We start from the raw sequence: 21,849 nt of genomic DNA on the forward strand, positions 1-21,849 counted from the left end.
CAGTAAACTACACTGGTGGACGTACACATAAATCGCTGTCTCACTTGAAAGCCTTGTTTGGGCCCCTCCCTGGACAGTGGTACGGGAGGCGGTCAAATGGCAGGTATTGCATCTCCTGTGCTGGCAATGCAGGAGATGCAATACCTGCCATTTGTGGAGTCCTGTAGCTCAGTGGTTAGAGCACTCGCTTTGCAAGTGAGAGACCTGAGTTCAATTCCAGGCAGAGGGCGAAACCTCGGGCAAGTTTCCTTACTCCACACAGAGCCTAATAATAATCCCTCCAAAACCAAAAACAATAATAAATTGGTCATTTTCAATCTACGACTGTTTGTGGGACATTGCTGTGCGCAATTGGCTGCCGCGTTCGCCCACAAATATACAGTCAATTCACTTTACAGTGTGTTCTGTGAAGCGCTTTGGGACGTCCTCCCGACGTGAAAAGCGCTATATCAAATGCAAGGATTATTATTATTATTATTATTATTATTATTATTATTATTAAGGGGCAGGTGCCGAGGGGAGGAGAGCCGGTGTGAGTGGTGACGGAGGAGTAAACCAGGGAGTCACGGAGGGAGCGGTCCCTGCGATTGACGGCCGCGTTTCGCCCACAAAAAATACAGTCACTGCACTTTACGGTATATCCTGCGAAGCGCTTTGAGGCGCCCGGATGGTGTGATGGGGCGGTGGGAGGTGCGGGGGCTGTTGCGGGGTCCCACCAGCAGTGCAGTGCGGTGCGGTGGGGGCGGGGCCGGGGGGGGATGGGGGCGGGGCCTCGGCTGACCCACGTCAGACCAATCAGTCGGTTGGGGCGGCCGTTGCCGTGGCAGCGCCTGCTGACGTCAGCGGGCGGGTGGGGCGCCCGCTCCCTGCGCCTCATTGGAGGAAACCCCGTGCCGAGCCCTGCCTTGCCGACCTCGAGCCGTTGCGTCCCGCGAGCTGCCGAGGCGTCAGCTTCCCCCGAGCCGCTGCCGCGAGCCCTCCCGCCCGCGTGACTGACACACAGACTCGCGCGAGCCAGTCAGCGAACCAACCGTCCACCCGCCGCCCCGGTCAGTCCCGCTCTCTCCCGCTCTCATTTTCTCCATTCATTGTGTGTGTACCTGTGTTTGACGGTGGGGGACCGTCGCTCCGTTCTCCGCCGCTCTCGTTTCATTCATTGTATCTGTGTCGGGGGTCGGGTGGCGGCGCGCGGGCGGGCGGGCGGGGGGTCTGAGGCGCTGATCGGTGAGCCGGAGGCTGAGGAGAGGAAAATGGAGGAGAGGCTGCGGCCTAGGGCCCGCACCTCCGCTGGTCCCCCCCCACCCCCCCCCCGGGCTCCGGTTGGAGTCGCCTCACTCGCTGTGTGTGTGAGAGAGAGAGCGGTCACTCGCTGCGTGTGGGCCCCGGCGCTCGGGAGGGAGGGTTGGCCGGTTGGGGTGAGGAGGAGGGCTCGGTGTGGGCCGTCTCGCTGCTCCGGGGAGAGGGCTGGGGCTGGCGGGCGCTTTCCTTACCCTCGGAGCAGACGGCGGGCGGGCGGGCGGGCGGGTGTGTCAGGGCGGGGGCGGCCACACCGCAAGGAAAAGAGAGAGAGAGAGAGGAGAGGCGGAGGGAAAGGGGTGGAGAAGTGTTTCACGGGAGGTGGACGAGGGTGAGCAGGTACCGGGCGGCTCCCTCTCACTGGCCCGCCCGCCCGGGGGAGAGAGGGCAGATGGGGGCAGAGGGGAGAAGGCTGGAGAGAAGGAGACCGAGAGGGGGCTGTGAGGAGACATTTTTTTTCATTTGTTCCCTTTGTCTTTGGTCAGAAAAATACACGAACGTCTGAAACCCAGGAATACGGTACTTGAGTGGGTTTCGCTGTTCTCCCGTTCCCCCCTCTCTCCCTCTCCCCCCCTCCTCTCTCCCCCCTCTCTTCCCCCCCTCCTCTCTCTCCCCTCTCTCCCTCTCCCCTCTCCCCTCTCTCTCCCTTTGCCTGACTTGCCCACGCGGTTTCTCTGTTGGATCCAAGGATATTTCAATGCGTTTTCTGTATTAAATCCTTGTTTTATCCCCTGTTCTCTCTCTCTCTCTCTCTCTGGCTCGTAGTGTGTAGTTGCGTCTTCTGACCGAGTCGGGTGGGAAGGAAAGAAGAGGAGGAAAAGAAGAAGAAGAAGATAATAATAATAAATCATGGATAAGAACGAGCTGGTGCAAAAGGCGAAGCTGGCCGAGCAGGCCGAGCGCTACGATGACATGGCGGCCTCCATGAAGGCGGTGACCGAGCAAGGCCTGGAGCTGTCCAACGAGGAGAGGAACCTGCTGTCGGTGGCCTACAAGAACGTGGTGGGCGCCCGGCGCTCCTCCTGGAGGGTCATCTCCAGCATCGAGCAGAAGACCGAGGGCAGCGAGAAGAAGCAGCAGATGGCCCGCGAATACCGGGAGAAGATCGAGGCCGAGCTGAGGGACATCTGCAATGATGTGCTGGTAAGAGACAGACGGGGAGGGACGGGTCGCCTTCCAGTAGACGTGTGCCTTCAAGGCGTTGGTGATCGGTTAGGTCCATGTTGTATAGGAAGTGGGTTGGTTGATGGTCGGATCCTTTATTCGTTATTTTATTCTTAAACTGATCCGTTTACTATCCGGACACCTACTTCCCCCTCTGCATTGAAATTCACAATTGTCACGGTTGTGCGGAATTCCTAATCTGGAGAGAGAGACTTTATCATCATCCTCCGAGAATGTGTGTCTTTTTAAAAAAAAAAGCTGGGCCAGGCGTGTCTGAATTTTATTTTCAGTTTTGTGAGGATCTTTCCTTTATTGTCTGTTTTGGAAACCGTTGAAAGCCGTTGTTCATTATTACATTCCCTCCCCCCCCCCCCCCCCCCCTCGTCTTGTTTTTGCCCCTTTTTCCCCCAATTTAAAAATATAATGAAATCTGTCATTTTAAAGGATTATTTTCCTTTCGCGAGGCTGGCGGGTGAGAATTCTTTCAGTGCCTTTTGTTTGCCCGGGTTTGGTTTAACCTGGTTTCTGCCAATTCGATCATTTGAAGCCTTTTTGAAACAAAAAAAAATTGAGATCTGTTGCGGTTGAAAGGATTTTTTTAGTTATGTGAACCAGACGTTGGCAGTTTTTTTTCTCTGGGCGTTGCCGGTAATTAATTTTCAGTCTACTAACGGTCTTGGCCGCCGAGTGCTTCCAGCGATTTTTTTATTATTTTGCTCGTAGAGCAGCTTCGGACTCGAGAAAGTTTTTTTTTTTGAAAAATCGATCTCTCTCCCCGCCCCATTGATAACAATTTCAAATCGTATAAATAATCTAATCCAATTAAATATGAATGCAAAAATATGTAATTCGGCATTTGACCTCTTTCTTTCTCCCGGAGAGAGCTTTTTTTTAAAATAAAAAAGGCATTGATTATTTGTCCAGGCGGCCTCGCTCTGTCTTGGGTGTGTCTTTGATGAAGGGCGCTGACATTTTTTTTTGGTGACACCACTGTGTAGATAAGAAAGATCCATCCCTACGTCTAAAAGAATTATTGCAAATCAGCAGCTGATGGGCTGATTAATCGCTGCTCTGTATATCCGGGGTAGGTTTGTATCTTTAATTCAGGTTTCAGGTGAACTTTTCCATGTATGGTTTATGGTGCAACAGAGGGGGGTGGGGAAGAATTCTTGTTCAGTGAGCTCACTTCCTGCAGCTTTCTCTGCCTTCGTTGTAAAAGGGGTTAGGGCTGCCACAGCTGTGTAAAATCCTTGTTCTCACCTTTAAATCCGTCCACAGCTTGGCCCCACCCTACCTCCGGCGCCTCCTACAACCTTATTCACCTGGTCATTACTTCATTCAGCTAACACTAGCTAGCATGCTTTGTGTTACCTGCCCTGTCCCTTCCGCATGGGCAGGCGATCTTTAATACATTCTGTCACTGCTGTTCCAGAACTCCACCCCAAAGTCCCCCAGACTCATTCCTACCCCAATCCCTAGTGTTCATAACCTGCCTCGAGGTTTACCTTTTTGTCCCTTTCTAGACCCCACCCTTGGCTGTCAAGCCAGCAGTGTGTACTGCTTTGAGACTCTTCCAGACATACGAGTGCTATCTAAATGTAAAACGTATTGTAATATTGGTATTTTTGAAGACTCAATTGAGCCAGGTTCTTTGTCCTCAATTTTGTTTGTCAATGCTGAGCTGTTAACCTGCAAATCCGCCCAGGCACCTCATCTTCAGGAGCATCTCCTACCCGACTCCGATTTCCCTCACTCAATCAGCTTGCTCATCCTTCCTTCCCTCTTTGTGCAACCATTGGTGGCCTTCCCTTCAGTTTTGATGTCCAAACCTCTGGAGCTCCTTCCGAGCACGACACCCTCTCATTGCCCGTTGTCTCTTTTTAAGGTGCTGGAAAGACAGCTTTGGACCCAAGCTTGGGTTCGGGAGGGTGGAGGGCAGTGCGGGAAGCGGGGAGATCGAAAGCATGGTTTAAGAGGAGGGTCTTGAGATGGGTGTTGAAGATGGCAAGGGAGGGGGCGAGGCAGAGGGACTGGGATGGAATTCCAGAGGGTGTGGGCAGAGTGGCAGAAGGCCTGCCCGCCAATAGTGGGACGAGTGAGGTGGGGGACGTGAAGCAGGTCAGAGCCCACTGAGCGGAGGGAGCGAGCAGGATGGGAGGGGGTTAGGAGGTCGCAGAGGTCGGGGGGAGCAAGACCATAGAGGGCTTTGAAGGTGAGGACCAGGATCTTGGACTGTACCCTCTGTGTGATGGGAAGCCAGTGGAGTAGGGCGAGGATGGGGGTGATAGGGTCACGGAGCCGGTGCGGGAGAGGACACGGGCTGCAGAGTTCTGGATGATCTGCCGCCTGTGGAGGGAGGAGTTGGGGGCCGATAAGCAGTGAGTTTGCATAGTCGAGCCTCGATGTAATGAAGGTGTGTGTGGGGGTCTCGGGGGCTGTGGTGTGAGACAGTGGCGGAGTCGGGCGATGTTGCGGAGGTGGGGAAGGCAGAGCGGGTCATGGAGCAGATGTGGGGTAGAAAGGATAGTTAAGGGTCAAACAAGACCCCAAGGTTCGGGACTGGCTCAGTGAGGGGGAGTGAGCCCCAGGGATGGTGATGCTGTCAGCGCCTGAGGTGAGGAGGCGCTGACGGGAGCCAATCAGGAGCCTCAGTCTTGTTGACATTCCACTGTAGAAAGTTTGCTCTCATCCAGGACTTGATGTCTGACAGACATTCTGACAGGACAGCAGTGGGTCCTGGGGTCAACAGTGGAGGCAGAGAGAGAGAGTTGGGTGTCATCCACATACTTGTGGAAGTTGACCCAATGTCTGCGGATGATGTCACCAAGAGAGAACGTATAGATATTGAAGAGGAGGGTATGGAAAAGTTGTGATCCTCACATCCAGTCTCTGACCAAGATTGCTTTTCTTCAACGTCACCATGCCTACCTCTGCCAACATCTCACACCAAATGCCATCCAAATCCCTTATTCGTGCCTTCATGACCTCCCAGCTAGACTATTTTTCAATGCATTCCTCACTGGTCTACCTAACTCCATCATCAATAAACTCCGCCACCTGCATTCTTGCCTGCACCAAACTCCACATGTTCATCACCCCAGTCCTTGTTAGCCTCCTGCTGGGAGACAATGTGCTAAGGATCAATTTCAAGATCTCATTTTCACCTACTAATCCTTTTATGACTTGGAACCACCTTATCTCTGATGTCCTACCCAACTCCTCTGTTTGCCCCCTCCACTCAGTCAACTTGGTGCACTACTGGTGCCAACAAGGTTTCAGATTCTACTCCGGAACTCCTCCACCACTCCCATCTCGCGCTCTCTACCCGTCTTTAAATACAGTTTAAAATCCTACCTCTTCAACTGCGCCTACAATCAACTTCCCATCTACTTAGTGTCTTATCGTTGGCCACCACTCATGTCATCCTACGTGGAGGGTCATTTGTAAATGCAAACTATTTTTGTACTGATTGATTTGCTCTAAGGGGTAGCTAATCATAATTAATCATGGGTGTGTGATGGATCTTGTTTTTCTGTAATTACCAGTACAGGGTTAGTTGTTAATGCAGGTCATGTGAGCTTCCAGTTCTTAAAATGAGCACATTTGCTCACCTCTGCATTATCTGCCTTCTGCGTCCGAGTCAGCGCTGCAGCAGTGCCTTCCCACCTGCCTTAATTTGACAGATTATTTTCTGATGTATGAACTCAATCAATAGGCAAATTACTGTTTGCTCCTGTGGAATTTGAGCTCCGTGTATCAGAACCGTAAGAGTTCTGTGATTTACCATCAGAACAAAATAATTTCAAGTGTGTTTTATAATCAACAACACTAAAATTGCTTCCTATGCCATATCTCTGGAATAGCAGAAGTGAGAGACGTGATGGCCCATTGCAACTATTGAGATACATTCCGGAAAAAGACTGGCAGGGTACAAAAACAACAAATGACATTTGTATCGTGACTTTTACATTGGCAGTCAAGAATTTGGACCCGAGTTGGGTTCAGGAGAGATGGAGGGTGGGGAGAAGAGGGTGACCTGAAGTCTCAGTCAAAGAGGTGAGTCTTGAAGGAGACAAGGGAGGGATGGAGTATCATTGAGTGGGGCAGAGAGACTGAAGACCTGACTGGGGATGGGGGGGGCAGGGCAGAGATGAAAGCAGAACTAGCTGCTGGATAGAAATGAACTGTAGTTTGTTCAACAGCAACAATAACAAGATTACATTTGTATAGTTCAGTCCACCACTTGCAAAACAGTCCTGATGGGATAATAGGAATGTGCAATTTAAAGTCTTGAAGTTACATTTGAGTTGGTAAATTGTGTGAATACCTAATGAAAATCTAGCTGCTGTTGCTAAATGAAGACTAGCTTTTATTTTTAAAATATCTCAGAAGGGTTTTATTAGCCTAAGAGGTATGTTTTGAGACTGGCCTTGAAAGACTGGAGGGAAGGAGTCAGAAGAACTCTGTGATATTGTGGGGGGGTAGGGGGCAGAACGCAGCAGCCAAGGTGGGTGAAGGGTGGGGGGGGCACAAAACAGGTCAGTGCCATTGCTTCCCTTTCAACAATTAGGACTTCCTGCAGGACTGAGCGTTGCTTTTTGAGTTCTTGTCTAATTTTCATCTTCACTTTTCTCACATCTCTTTGTAATGTGAGAAAAGCAAATTAGATTGATTTCTTTTAGGCATTAATATCGTGGGATACATGCATGTGACTTCCAGGATGATGGAAGGCGAACTGAATGGGCAGATGGTCTTCTTTCATAACATTTCATTCTTCTGCAGTGGTACCATACCATAGGTGATCTCTTCTATCTCAGTCAAGTGGGAATTCTCTGTGAACCCAGATACTGAATGTCAGCAGGTGTCGCCACAGTCCAGTCTTCAGAGTTGGCTGGATGGTGTGGTTTTGTTTTATAATGATATATTAATAATAATCCTTGCATTTGATATAGCGCCTTATCACATCTTCATGGCGTCTCAAGAGTGCTTCACAGATTATACTGTAAAGTGAATTGACTATTTTGTGGAAGATACACAGCAGCCAATTGTGCACAGCAGCGTCCCACAAACAGTCGTGGATTGAAGTGACCAATTTATTATTTTTTTAGGGAATTATTACCCCAGGAAAAGCAATCCGCCAATCGACTAACAACCAGGTTCCTACTTTTTAAAAAAAAAAAGTTTTCCCTCCATTATTCAGGGCAATTGCTGCTGTCCTTGTTGAGATCACTAATTTCGTGCAGATTGAGTCTGGGATCATCGAGGTTTATATGGTTGTTACACATTGTCATCTTAGTTGGAATGAATTCTCTTTACCAACCAAATGGAGTCCTGTAGCTCAGTGGTTAGAGCACTCGCTTTGCAAGCGAGAGACCTGAGTTCAATTCCAGGCAGAGGGCCAAACCTTGGGCAAGTTTCCTTACTCCACACAGAGCCTAATAATAATTCCTCCAAAACCAAAAACAATAATAAATTGGTCATTTTCAATCTACGACTGTTTGTGGGACATTGCTGTGCGCAATTGGCTGCCGCGTTCGCCCACAAATATACAGTCAATTCACTTTACAGTCTATTCTGTGAAGCGCTTTGGGACGTCCTCCCGACGTGAAAAGCACTATATCAAATGCAAGGATTATTATTATATTAGGATTATTAAATGAGCTTTTACTGAGAACTTTAATGTTACACTTGTAATATTACACCGTATTACCTGTTTTTCCTGTACTACGTATTGCTACTATTTAGTGTTTGAGACTACCAATAGAAGGTGCCTCACCACATCTAAATTGGACTTTTCTGGTTATGTAGAAACTGACATCATTGTTTCCTACAAATGATGTGAATGAATGGATCAGGAGAGGAAGTTTGGAAGGGTGTTATGGGTGAGAGGGGACATCCAGGCATCTGATATCATCATTTGCTCATGTCAAAATACTGTTAGATCTTTAAATATTTTTTATCAACAAAATAGCGTTTTGTTTACAAAGGCAATATGCTCCTGAGTTATTTTGCAATCAGGTTTTTTAGGTACAACATTTCCTGGTATACATGTGAGACTCTTCATTCCACTTTTAACAATTTGCCTTGACTAACTCAAGAGCACCATAACTGAATTATTGATGTGATTAGTTGCTTCATAGGATTGGTTTATTTGGTAGTAGTAACCTGTTTTACTGTTAGTGGATAGACCTATTGAAGGTGAGCTGGATTTTCGATCTTCGTCTACTTTTGTTTTCCTTTTAGTATAATAACGATCCTTGCCCTTAATATAGTGCCTTATTGCGTTGCTGAGATGTCTTAAATCACTTCACAGAATATACTGTAAGGTGAATTGACTCTTACTTTGTGGGGAAATATATAATATTTTGTATGTTATCCTTTCACGCCCACTATTCTACCTTTTGTCAGAGCCTTTTATCCAAGGGTCCTGTATGTTCCAACAAAATTAGACTACAGTAGAGGAATTGCTCCTAATATAGCAATAAAGTTCTTTAGTGGGAATGTTTCTCACCAGGAAGGCTGCTCTAGTAGTCCAGGTGCCTGTGGCAACGATATACTCTGGTGTAATTTGACCAGAGATGCTTATGCAAAAAGTATGTACATTGCACTTAACAACACCACCAAGATTACATTTGTATAGAGCCTTTCACATCGGGAGGACGTCCCAAGGCGCTGGACGATGTACAGCATTTCAGACCTGAAGGGGAGGGGGGTGACAGATGGCATGGTCGGAGGCTACGGAGGGGGCGAGGCGGAGTGACTGGGGGATGGAATTCCAGAGGTTGGGGACAGAGTGGCTGAAGGCTGTCCCGCCAATGGTGGGGCGGGGGACGTGGAGCAGCCAGAGCGGCTGAGTGGAGGGAGCGGGCGGGTTGGTAGGGGGTTAGGAGGTCGCAGAGATAGGGTGGGGGGAGGCCATGGAGGGCTTTGTAGGTGAGGACCAGGATCTTGAACTGGATCCTCTGAAGGATAGAGAGCCAATGGAGTCGGACGAGAGTGGGGGAGATGGGGTCACGGAGTTTGGTGCGGGAGAGGACACGGGCGGCAGAGTTCTGGATTATCTGCAGCTGTGGAGGGAGGGGTTGGGAAGGCCGACAAGTAGGGAGTTTGCATAGTCGAGTCTGGAGGTGATGAAGGTATGAACAAGAGTTTCAGAGGCCTGAGGGGTGAGGCAGTGGCGGAGTCGGGCGACGTTACGGAGGTGAGGGAAGGCAGAGTGGGTCATGACTTGAATGTGGGGGAGAAAATACAGATGAGGGTTGAACAAGACGCCCAGGTTCCTGACTGGCTGGTGAGTTGTAGTGTGCAACCATGGAGGTCATGGTTGCACACTACAAACGAATGACATGGTAGGTGCAACAAACATTCTTCTGACTTATAAAATGTAACTTGATTTTCTGCATGCACATTTTCAATGCAGGTTCTTTCCTAACTTGCTGAACAAACTAATCCCTTTTCCAGATTGAATTCCAAGATATGCTTTTGGAAATTTTAGGGCTGTTCCAGTAAACCCACTGCTTAGAATGAACTGTTTGACTACCTAGCATTGCTGAGAGGGGGGTGGAGGGAAGAGGAGGAAATGTGTGTGAGAGGGAAGCATTGTTGTGTGTATAGGTGTGTGAAGCGAAGGTTGTGACTTGTGGGAGGTCTGAAAAGGGAGCGTTGTGGGGGGAGTGAAAGGGGAGCATTGTGAAGTGTCTGCGTGGGAGGGGTTGCCAGGGATGAAGGGAACACGGGTGTGTAGTTTGCGGGCGGAATTGATGTAGATGTAAGTGAACGTGACTGTTGGGGGGGTGGGTGAAATGTGGGTGAGTGTGTTGTGGGAAACACATAGGGTGGGATGGCCAACTATAAGGGCTATGGCAGATGATAAGCTGTGATTTCTATTGGTTACACCTCTGACAGATGAAGAAGAATGAGAAAGGTTTGGAGTGTTAAATGCTTGAGTGAAGTGACACGGAAATGGGCCATTCAGGCTCAAGTATTCTATGTTGATGTTCATACTCCACTTGAGTTCTCACCTCTCATTCACTTCATGTACATCTTTCTAATGCCTGATGTATCCCGTTTTCTCTTGACGCAGGATTTGAATATGACAAGTTTGGTCTTACCATAGCCCTTCTCTTTATAGGGTGTTTGAGCATATTGTGTAGCAATATGTTTATCAGCCCAGCCACTGTCACTCTCAGGACAAAACAACCAGGGCTTATTTAGTGCCTGCTACAGCACTACAATAGTGTCTTGAATGTGCACACCTTTGTTTTAGAGTTTATTTGTAAATCCAGATTAACTGTATAAACTCAGATCACAAATATAACGGGTCATCATTTTGTTTCTATGCCTTTCTGTCGTGGAGTCCTGTAGCTTAGTGGTTGGAGCACTCACCTCGCAAGCGAGAGGGCCCGGGTTCGATTCCCATGCAGGGCGAAATGTTAGGCAAGTTTCCATACTCCACACATCTCTGTTTGCCGAGCAGTAAGTAGGAACTTGGCTGTTAGCCGATTGGCAGATCTCATTCTGGGGATGGTAATCCCCTCAAAAACAATAATAATTTGGTCACTCAATTCACGGCTGTTTGTTGGACACTGCTGTGCGCAATTGGCTGCCATGTTTCACCCACAAAATGTACAGTGTATCCACTTTACAGTATATTCTGTGAAGCACTTGGAGGCGTCTCGAAGAAGTGATAAGGCGCTATATCCAATGCAAGGATTATTGTTACCATATTGTCTCTGAAGTGCTGGGAGCAAATGCGTTTAAAGAGAACACAAATGTATTTATAGTAGTACCTACCAACTTTTTTTTTGCATCATTTTGACCACTATTTGTAGTTTGGGCAGGGTTAACAGCAGGATAGACAGATCAATAGCCATTAAACCACAACTTCTATCAGTCCAGCTCCATCAAGTAAAATAATTTGGAGGTGGCAAAGCACTATGTGCCAGATGGAAGATGTTTTTTGGTATTGCAGATACTAGTTTTTTAGCCACAACTGGATTTCTTTTTGCCATAAGCACCACATTAGGGCTCTGGTTCATTTAGTAGCACTCTGTGGGTCATTTTCTTAAGAGTTGTTTTTTTGCTCCCCTTTAAACTCATGTGATAGCTTTCTTTTCACTGAATGCAACTGATAGGAACTGTAGTGGTATTGAGCTTTTCAGAGGTTTTTTTACAGTTGTTTTCAAGTTCTGATTGATGTGAATTCAAATGTGAATTCTGCATTAGCTTTCAAACATGTAGTATTGTTGTCTAAGGTGTAAATCAGGTGTTTAGTTTGCTAACTGTGTCTGTGCTTCTATTTAACAGGGACTTCTGGACAAATACTTGATAGCCAATGCTACTAGTGCAGAAAGCAAAGTTTTCTACTTGAAAATGAAGGGAGATTACTATCGTTATTTAGCTGAGGTGGCAGCTGGAGAGGACAAGAAAGGTATGCTAAAACACCAAATTATATTTAATTATGTATTTTGTTACCCCTACGTCTTCAACCTTCTCTTTATCTACCCTTACCTCTCGCATGTACCCCATCTCTGCATCCTCTGCTGTAATACTTTTATTGGTCTTCCAGGTGTTTTGACACGTGGAAACCCATCACCATGCTTAAAAGTATCCATGCTACACAGTGGAGTATTTGTTTTGAACATTGCCAGGCACCCTGTGAAATATCTGCCCCAACCTCCTTAATTCCAGTGTGTAGGAACATAAGAATTGCTGGGCGAAGGAAGACCAAGATCCACCTGGTTCGCCTTCAGACATAAATCGTATCTAATTTGTGCTTGAAAGAGTTGATACTTTCTGCTTCCCCGTCTTCCTCGGGAGCCTGTTCCATATATAACAGTCACAAATTCTTAAATAATTGCCGACTTATCCATGAACCCAATATTTGACCATCCTAATCCTCTGCTAATCCAAAACCTCTGATTATCCAGTGCCCTGGGACGCCGTCCAGTGTGGAGAGTGCTGTATAAATCCAAGTTGTTGGGACGTCTTTCCAATATGAAGTGTGCTATACAAGGGTAATTTGTTGTAACTGACCCAAGCTCCACATACCTTCCTATGTATCGAATCGGAGTAGGTCATGAGCTTTTGTCCAAAATCCAGTGGATGCACTCAGCTCCGGTGGGTTTTCCCACCCTTGCTCATCTGGACTCCCCAGCTCCTCCCTACGCACAGTACAGACCATCCAGTTGGAGTCCAGTGGGAATCCAGTGTGGAGTCCTTTAGCGTTGTGGTTAGAGCACTCACTTTGCAAGCATGAGGATCTGAGTTCAATTCCCAGGCAGGGCGAAACCTTAGGTAAATTTCCTTATTCCACACAACAACAAAAACAACTTGCATTTATGTAGTGCTCTTCACACAGGGTAGCAATTCACCTAACAGTGGCAGATCCTGACCCAGGGGATGGGGGCTGGCAGTAAGCATAATAATAATAACCCTTGCATTTGATATAGCGCTTTTCACGTCTGGAGGACATCCCAAAGCGCTTCACAGAACACACTGTAAAGTGAATTGACTGTATATTTGTGGGCGAACGCGGCAGCCAATTGCGCACAGCAATGTCCCACAAACAGTCGTAGATTGAAAATGACCAATTTATTATTGTTTTGGGTTTTGGAGGGATTATTATGGTCAAAGAGGAAGGTTTTCAGGTGGGACTTGAAAAGGGGGAGAGAGGCGGCAAGGTGGAGGGATTGAGGGGTAGTGTTCCAGAGTTTTGGGGCATAGTGACTGAAAGCGCGACCTCCGATGGTGGGGCGGAGGGTGAGAGGGATGAGCAGGAGGCCAGTGCCCCACTCCACAAAGTCAGTCAATCCGCAACTGTTTGTGGGACACTGCTGTGAGCAATTGGCTGCTGCGTTTCACCCATGAAATACACAATCAATCCACTTTACAATATGTACGGCACTATATCAAATATAAGGATTATATTATACCCAAAATTCTGTAGCTTGTGACATTTCATACCAAAGCTTTGTGATCCTATGATGCACACACGCTCGCTCTCTCACTTCACTCACCTCCACCAGATCAAATTTAACATCCTTGAACTCGCATTTAACATTTAAATCCCTATGTGGCCTTGTGCAACCCTACTACCCTGATTGCTCCATCTGCTCAGCGAACACGAGCCTAATCCATGTCCCCGCTCAGCCAGGGGTGGCCAAGCTTTCAGCCACTGCCCCACCATCCCTAGAGGGCCTCAGCCCTTCCCTTCTTGGCCTGAAAACCTGTCTGAAGACCTTTCTTTCCAGTCGCGCTTTTGGTCGTCTCTTTCTCACTCACTCCTCTCTCTCTCCCCTGACTCTGTGAAGCACTGATGGAGTCTTACTGTACAGAAGGAGATGGGACCTATACAACGTGGATGGGTTACACCTGAACAGGGCTGCGACCAATGTCCTCACGGGGAGGTTAACTTGTGCTGTGGGGGTGCGTTTAAACTAATTTTGAGGGGAGAAGGGAATCAAAATGTAGCATCAGAGAAGACAAACAAGTTACGCAGAGGGCTGGGAGAGAAGAATTACAATGTAATAAGGAGTCCAGGAAAAGGAGGGATTAGATGGCGGAGAAATGCAGAGCAGACTCAGTCGTTCTTGGAGTGCATGTGCGTAAATGCAGTGTGTGTGACAAATAAGCTTGGTGAGCTGCAGGCTCAAGTTGTCTCATTGGGTTATGATGTAGTGGCAATAACGGAGACCTGTAGTGCAGTTGATGTATAGTTTATATGGATTTTCAAAAGGCGTTAAAGTGCCACATAAGAGACTTGTAGCAAAATCGAAGCCCCCGATATTAAAGGGACAGTGACAGCGGATACAGAACTGTCTGAGAGACAGAAAGCAGAGAGTGGTGGTGAACGGTTGTTTTTCTGACTGGAGGGAAGTGTGCAGTGGTGTCCCCCCGGGGGTCAGTATTGGGGCCACTGCTGTTTGTGATCTATATAAATGACCTGGACCTGGACTTGGGTATATGGAGCACAATTCCCAAGTTTGCAGGTGACACTAAGCTGGAAACAGTAGTAAACAGTGAGGGGATAGTAACCGACTGCAAGAGGATAGAGACAGACTGGTAACACGGGCAGACACGTGGCAGATGGAGTTTAATGTGGAGAAATGTGAAGTGATGCACTTTGAGAGGAAGAATGAGGAGAGGCAATATAAGCTGATGGTACAGTCTTAATGGGGGTGAAGGGACAGAGAGACCTGGGGGTCATATAGTAAATCTCTGAAGGTGGCCGGACAGGCAGATACAGCTGTTAAAGAGCATCCGGGATACTCGGCTTTATAAATAGGGCATAGAATACACAAGTCAGGAAGTTATGATGAACCTTTATGTAAAACACTGGTGAGGCCTCAGCGAGAGACTGGGTTCAGTTCTGGGCCCCACACTGTAGGAAGGATGTCAAGGCATTGGAGAGGGTGCAAAGGAGATTGACCAGAATGGTACCAGGAATGAGGGACCTCAGTTATCAGGAGAGGTAGAGAAGCTCGGATTATTCTCCTCGGAGCAGAGAAGGTTAAGAGGAGACTTAATAGAAGTTTTCAAAATAATGAGGGGATTCGATAGGGTGAACGAGGAGAAACTATTCCCACTGGCGGTGGGTCAGTAACCCGAGGACACCCATTTAAAATAGCTGTTAAAGAAACGGAGGGGAGGGGAGGAGAAATGTGTTCACACAGCGAGTTGTTGGGATCTGGAATGTATTGCCTGAAAGGCCGGTGGAGGCCGATTCGATAATGGCTTTTAAGAGAGCGGTAGCTAATTATTTGGTGAGGACAAGTTTGCAGGGCTTTGGGGAGAGAGTGTGGGAGTGGGGTTGATCAGGGCTATTGGGAGAGAGCGGGAATAGGATTGAATTGGGTAGCTCTTTTCAAAGAGTAGGCTGAATAGCCTCCTTCTGTGCTCTATAATTCTATGTTTCTTTGAAGGAGGCCATTTGGGCCCATCGTGTTTGTGCTGACAATCTGAAACCAGTACCCAACTAGCCCCTCTATTGTCCCCCTGGCCCTGCAAATATTTCCTTCCACCAGCCTTTCAGTCAGTGCTTTCCAGATCATTAATCGTTACATTACAAAAAAAAATTCCCTCCTGGTTCTTTTGCCAATTGTCTTAATGTTACATCTGTGTCCTCTGGTTACTGACCCATCAGCTGTCAGGCCTTCAGCTTCTCTGCTCCCACACTTTGGAACTCCATCTCGCAGTCCCCTTGCCTTGTCCCCTCCCTTGCCTCCTTCAGTGTACATCTCAAGTCCTTCCACATTGACTGCGCCTTTAGCCACCTTCCTGCCCTCCACCCTCCCCCCCCCCCCCGCCCGGTCCCAAACCCCAGCTCTGGCCCAAATCCCTGACTGTCCAGCGTCTTGGGACTTCCTCCTGACTTGAAAGGCATTATACAAATGTAATGTTTTGTTTTTCTGCTCTGCTCAATGGAGAAGGATCTCAGCCGCTCTCGTCTCTCCAAGTAACTGAAGTCCTTCATCCCTGGGACCATTCTAGTAAATCTTCTTTGCTCCCTCTCCAAGGCCTTGACATCCTTCCTAAAGTGTGGTGCCCAGAATTAGACACAATACTCCAGCAGAGACCTAGAGGTTTAACATAACTTTCTTGCTTTTATATTCTTTTATTTATAAAGCCTGGTTCCCATATGCTTTGCTAACATCTTCATCAACATGTCCTGCCACTTTCAAAGACCTGTGTATGTGAAACCCCAAGTCTCTGCTCCTATACCCCCTTTAAAACTGTACTATTTAGTGTATATTGCCTCTCTTCATTCTTCCTCCCAAAATGTATCACTCCAGACTTCTGCATTAAATTTCATCTGCCACATGTCTGCCCATTTCACCAGTCTGTCAGCGCCTTGGGACGTCCTCCCGACGTGAAAGGCGCTCTATAAATGGAATCTTGTTGTTGTTGTTGTCTTCCTGCACTCTGCTACCATCTTCCTCGTTGTTTGCATTTGCTACATTTTCAACTTAAACTTCCTCCAAACGTGAAGAGCACTCCCTATGAAAGTTAAATTGTCGCTTTTGTGAATTGGTGCAGAGTTGTAACTTGTGAAGTTTATTTCTAAAATTGTCTTATTTCCTTTTTTTGGCTTTAGCTACAGTTGAGCACTCGCAACAGGCGTACCAGGAGGCATTTGAGATCAGTAAGAAAGAGATGCAACCAACACACCCGATCCGCCTGGGACTGGCCCTTAACTTTCCGTCTTTTATTATGAAATCCTTAACTCCCCGGAGCAGGCTTGTGCTCTCGCAAAGACTGTGAGTAGAATCCAAATTGATCAGTGGGTGAGGTGGGAGGGAGTTTATGGTTTTTGTGTGTGATTATGTTCATGCATCTCTCTTCTCCTATAAAGGCTTTTTGATGATGAAAGTTAAATTGTCGCTTTTGTGAATTGGTGCAGAGTTGTAACTTGTGAAGTTTATTTCTAAAATTGTCTTATTTCCTTTTTTTGGCTTTAGCTACAGTTGAGCACTCGCAACAGGCGTACCAGGAGGCATTTGAGATCAGTAAGAAAGAGATGCAACCAACACACCCGATCCGCCTGGGACTGGCCCTTAACTTTCCGTCTTTTATTATGAAATCCTTAACTCCCCGGAGCAGGCTTGTGCTCTCGCAAAGACTGTGAGTAGAATCCAAATTGATCAGTGGGTGAGGTGGGAGGGAGTTTATGGTTTTTGTGTGTGATTATGTTCATGCATCTCTCTTCTCCTATAAAGGCTTTTGATGAAGCAATTGCAGAGCTTGATACGCTGAACGAAGATTCCTATAAAGACAGCACATTAATAATGCAATTATTGCGAGACAACTTGACAGTAAGTATTTCTACAGAGAAGATATTGATTCAAGAGTGGGACACTTCCTCTGGTGAATGTTGGCTTACTTTGGGTGGTGGTTTTCATCAAGCAATCAGTGCATTATGGTGTGTATTAGATGCAGGTCACAGCCTGACATGGGATTGTATTACCAACACTCCAGAACAGCATAACTGTTCACAATTTACCCTTTCAAGATTGTAAGCGAATGCGTTTTTAGAGGAGACCTAGATTAGCTAGTTTGGCTTCCATGGCTGTGGAGGCTGTGCATACAGCGACAGCACCCTCTGTAACTCCAGCCCACAGTCTCATTGCCTTGCTTCCTCCCTTGCCTCCTTCAAGGCCTGCCTCAAGACCTTCCTTTTTGCCTCCTTTTGCCTTCGGTCACCCTCCTTCCTTATCCTCCCTGTCCTCCACCCCTCCTGATCCCAGCTCAAGTCCAAATCCCTGAATGTCAAATGCCTTGGGGTGTCCTCCCAACATTGAGGACCCTGTGTATGTAATTTATTGTTGCATACATGAGGCTTTACACAGCATTTTAAAAATATGATTGCTAATATGTAGAGGCAGGGACATTTCCCATGGTTTGTAATTAAAGAAGCTGTAACCTAAACACTTAATAATCTGCAGATGATGCACTTTGTAATGAATTCAACTTGAATTTAATGCATACTACGCACATGTGCTGGAGAAATGGTGCATTAGCAATTGAACACTTGTCCGGACTGCATTGTCAGCTGTGGAGTCCTGTAGCGTAGTGGTTAGAGCACTCGCCTCGCAAGATGTACCGGGTTCGATTCCCAGGCAGGGTGAAACCGTAGGCAAGTTTCCTTACTCCACGCGCCTCTGTTTACTTAGTGTATAGGAACCCGGTTGTTAGTCGATTGATGGTTCGCTTTCTCGAATCATTCCAAGAGATATAATTGGTCACTGAATCCACAATTGCTTGTGAGACACTGCTGTGCACAATTGGCAGCAACATTTTGACCATAAAATATACAGTCAATTCACTTTCCACTGGATTCTGTGAAACGCTTATCAACGACGTGACAATCAATGACGTATCAAATGCGAGGATTACTATTATTAACAGAATGGGTGATAAATGGAATTTTATCTACTTCTAGTTGTGGACTTCAGACAACCAAGGAGAAGAAGCTGATGCGGGTGAAGGAGGAGAGAACTAAACGTCCACCGACCGCCTCGTTCTGTCTGCTTCATTCCTGTATCTTCACCATCAAGACTATTTGTAATCTGCTGTCCCACTAGTTTCTATTTTAGGTCTTTGAAAAGCTTCTGTCACTTCTGTTGAGTCTCTGTGTTTCCCATGTGGTTTGTGTTTGATAGTAGGGGAGAGGAGCCAATTCATATTGGGAACTCTTGTTTGTACTGTACCTTCCAGGTGGCCAATGTAAATTCAGGGTGGAATTTTTATACAGGTTTTAAATGTTTGGTTAGTACTCCTTGTAGCTTTGGCTTACCACAAGGCTAATGTCAAACACTTGTACTAACAAAAAGGAATGCCCCATAAATTTAGCATACATTAATGGCATAGATTCAAAGTGAATCGTGCAATTCCCTAGAGCTCTAAATTGTTGATCGAATGCGCACCATCCATTACATTTCTCAGGATTTTTTGGGGGGGGTGAGGGCAGAGGAGGATTAACATTCCATGAATTGCAAGGTTCACCATTGCTCACGTTTTCATTTTGCTACACAAATGACATCTGGACATTTTATTTGTATTTAAAAGAAATTATTGTCGATGTAAGAACAAATGTACAAGCAGACATGCAGTAAAATTAAAACGCTTGATAACTTTGATAATGTACGTTTAAAAGGTGAAGACCTTCTCATGTGTCATCTGGAAACGACTTTTGTTTTTTTTGGCTTTGTGCTCTTGATAATTGCCTAACACGCATGTGGCTGTGAAATAGTTAATGGGGAAGTAATGAGATATATTGCTGTATGGCTAGCTGCATTCATGTCTTCTGGACTTTTCATAAGGACACAAGCATAATTGTTATCAAGAAAAAAATGTGTAAAGTTGATGTAAGTGGAATAAAATGTTTTATGAATGGATTTTTTTTAAACTTCAATTTGACTTCCTAAAAAATTGTATGCTGATGTATGTCTACCTTGTGTCTGAAGTGAAATGGAGATCCAGAGCTAGTCTAGATGTATGTGATTGGAAACTCTGGAAGGTGTCTGATCAGCAATGAAGGAGTCATTGCTTTTCAGATTAATGTCAATCTACAGTGGTCGTCTGATCACAGGTCTCGTTAACCTATTCCTGTGACTGTTGGGCAAAATGGGGCTTAATTTCCATGTTAGTTGTAAATAGTACATTGTCAGAATTCACTATTTGAATCACTTTAGTGTTAAACAAAAGTGAGACTAAATATTATGCATTACCTTCAACAAAAAGACCCTTGAAGTGAAATCCTTTGCATTCAGTGGACATTTTATTATTAGCTTTATAGTGGAATTTCCCCCAGTGTCCTGGTTAAATACAGTTAAGTAGCTGGTAGTGGCCTGTAATGGCAACTCCAATGTTATGAGAAATGGTTATCCTCGGAAATGTTAGTATCTTAGTTATTCACTTATTCATTATTATTGATAGAACCCATGCAGAAATGATAATTGACAGAATAAATGTATGGATCACGAGCAAAATCAAAGACCAAAAATGACAAATTACAACAGTTGAGGTAGTGAAGAAATTACTAGTTACTGGAAAAACAAAATGCTTTAAAGGGGTTTGAGAACTGTGGTATGGACCAACAGTTGTGCTACATTGACAGCAAAATCTGTACTGTCTTGTCATTGGGAGAATAAATGAATAAAAAAGCAAGAATAAATGTACCAAAAGCAAAATTAAAATCTGGAATAGTATGAAGAACAGAAACAATTAGTTTCCAAATTGTGTTGTGTTCTTGTGTGTGCATGCTGTCTTTACATCCCTCTCTTCCTTTCCTCCTACCCTGGAAAAAAATCAGGCCTAGGGGTACAAGTGACTGATATTCTGATAACAAATCGCATTTCCTCAATTTTAGCAGCATTGGTGGGAAAATATGGAAATCTTGACGTTTCCACTAAATACTGTTGAACCTCAAATATTCTCTGTTGACCGTTCGCAAGACTCAGTAGGGGCAAGACGGGAGTTTATTGGATAATGTGTGTTGGGTAAAGTGTGCCAAGATGGACAAAAAGGATTGATGTCAAGATGATATTTATCTTTAGTGGTGCTTGCATTAGATTTGTGGAAAGATACTGCTAATTGTGTATTCAACCTGAAGCATTGCTGCCTGAGGCTGTGTATTTCATAACTTTGCCTTTTATTTTCTATTTTAAGATGTTAAGATAAGTGAACCCATTTGATTGCAATAGTCTGGCCAATTTATCTGCTTTAATGGTGATCCAAATTTGTTGTTCCAATGGCCTGAAATCGCTTTCTAATTGGTTCAAACATGTTTCCCCCAAGGTATGTGCTACATTGAATAATAATAAATAAATAATAATAATTTGGTCCCTCAATCCACGACTGTTTGTGAGACACTGCTGTACGCAATTGGCTGCTGTGTTTTATGCACACAATATAGAGTCAATTCATTTCACAGTATATTCTGTGAAGTGCTTTGAACTGTCTTGAAGACGTGATAAGGTACTTTATCAAATCCATGGATATTATTATGGTGCCTTTCACATCAGAAGGACGTCACAAAGCCTTTTCCAGTTTGGAACCTGAATACCTGAACAAAACAGCGTTTCTGCTCTATTTGTCGACGCAAACCAAAAATACGCTCCTGAACAGATAGAACCTTTGACGTAAACAGCATTTTATTAGTGCCCTGGGGTTGCGCACCAACTGTATGTTCCACGCAGTGACACGAACCGTAGCCACAGCAGCACAGCATAATAATTCCTATCACGTTGTCAGCAGGACCTGAGGGCAGAAGCACCAAGCTAACGCTACAGGCAGCTGCACTCACTAGAGATTTCGCTGTCCCCATCCTGTTCAGACTGTCCAAAGGAAGCAAATCTGCCAAGTCCTGAGATAATAATAATACAATATATAGTGCTTTTCACGTCGTCTAGACGTCTCAAAGCACTTCACGGAATATACTGTCAAGTGAATTGACTATATTTGTGGGCAAAATGAGCCAGCCAATTATGCACAACAAAATACATCTGTATAGCACCTTTCACGTCAGGAAGACGTCCTAAGGCGCTGGACAGTCAGGGATCCGCACCCGAGCTGGTGATTGGAATCAAGAGGGGTGGAGGGAGGGTAGGAGGCTGACTGAAGGCATAGGCGAAGAGCAGGGTCTTGAGACTGGTCTTAAAGAAGGCAAGGGAGGGGTGAGGCAGAGGGACTATGGGATGGAGTTCCAGAGGGTGGGGCAGACAGGCTGAAGGCCGGCCCGCTGACGGTGGAGCGGGCAATGCGGGGGAGGTGAAGCAGACCGGAATCCACTGAGCGGAGGGAGTGTCCCACAGTCATGGATTGATTGCCTAAATTATTATTTATTGAAGGGATTATTACCTTCGCCTGTGAGGCGCGCGCTCTAACCGC

The 21,849-nt window shown here is 46.1% G+C and overlaps 1 protein-coding gene across 1 annotated transcript; it reads left to right on the forward strand.

Annotated features, from left to right (window-relative positions):
* Positions 1–1,682: 1,682 nt before the first annotated feature.
* On the forward strand, positions 1,683–20,425 carry LOC103190535 (14-3-3 protein zeta). The gene is given in 7 exon segments (XM_042346947.1): positions 1,683–1,815; positions 2,062–2,439; positions 11,767–11,890; positions 16,556–16,654; positions 16,657–16,718; positions 17,178–17,273; positions 18,401–20,425. Coding segments are annotated over 6 exon segments (735 nt in total). The 5' UTR covers positions 1,683–1,815; positions 2,062–2,145; the 3' UTR covers positions 18,461–20,425.
* The last annotated feature ends 1,424 nt before the right edge of the window (positions 20,426–21,849 follow it).

The sequence above is a fragment of the Callorhinchus milii genome, unplaced genomic scaffold, assembly GCF_018977255.1.
Source record: "Callorhinchus milii isolate IMCB2004 unplaced genomic scaffold, IMCB_Cmil_1.0 Scaffold2, whole genome shotgun sequence".
NCBI lineage: Eukaryota > Metazoa > Chordata > Chondrichthyes > Chimaeriformes > Callorhinchidae > Callorhinchus > Callorhinchus milii.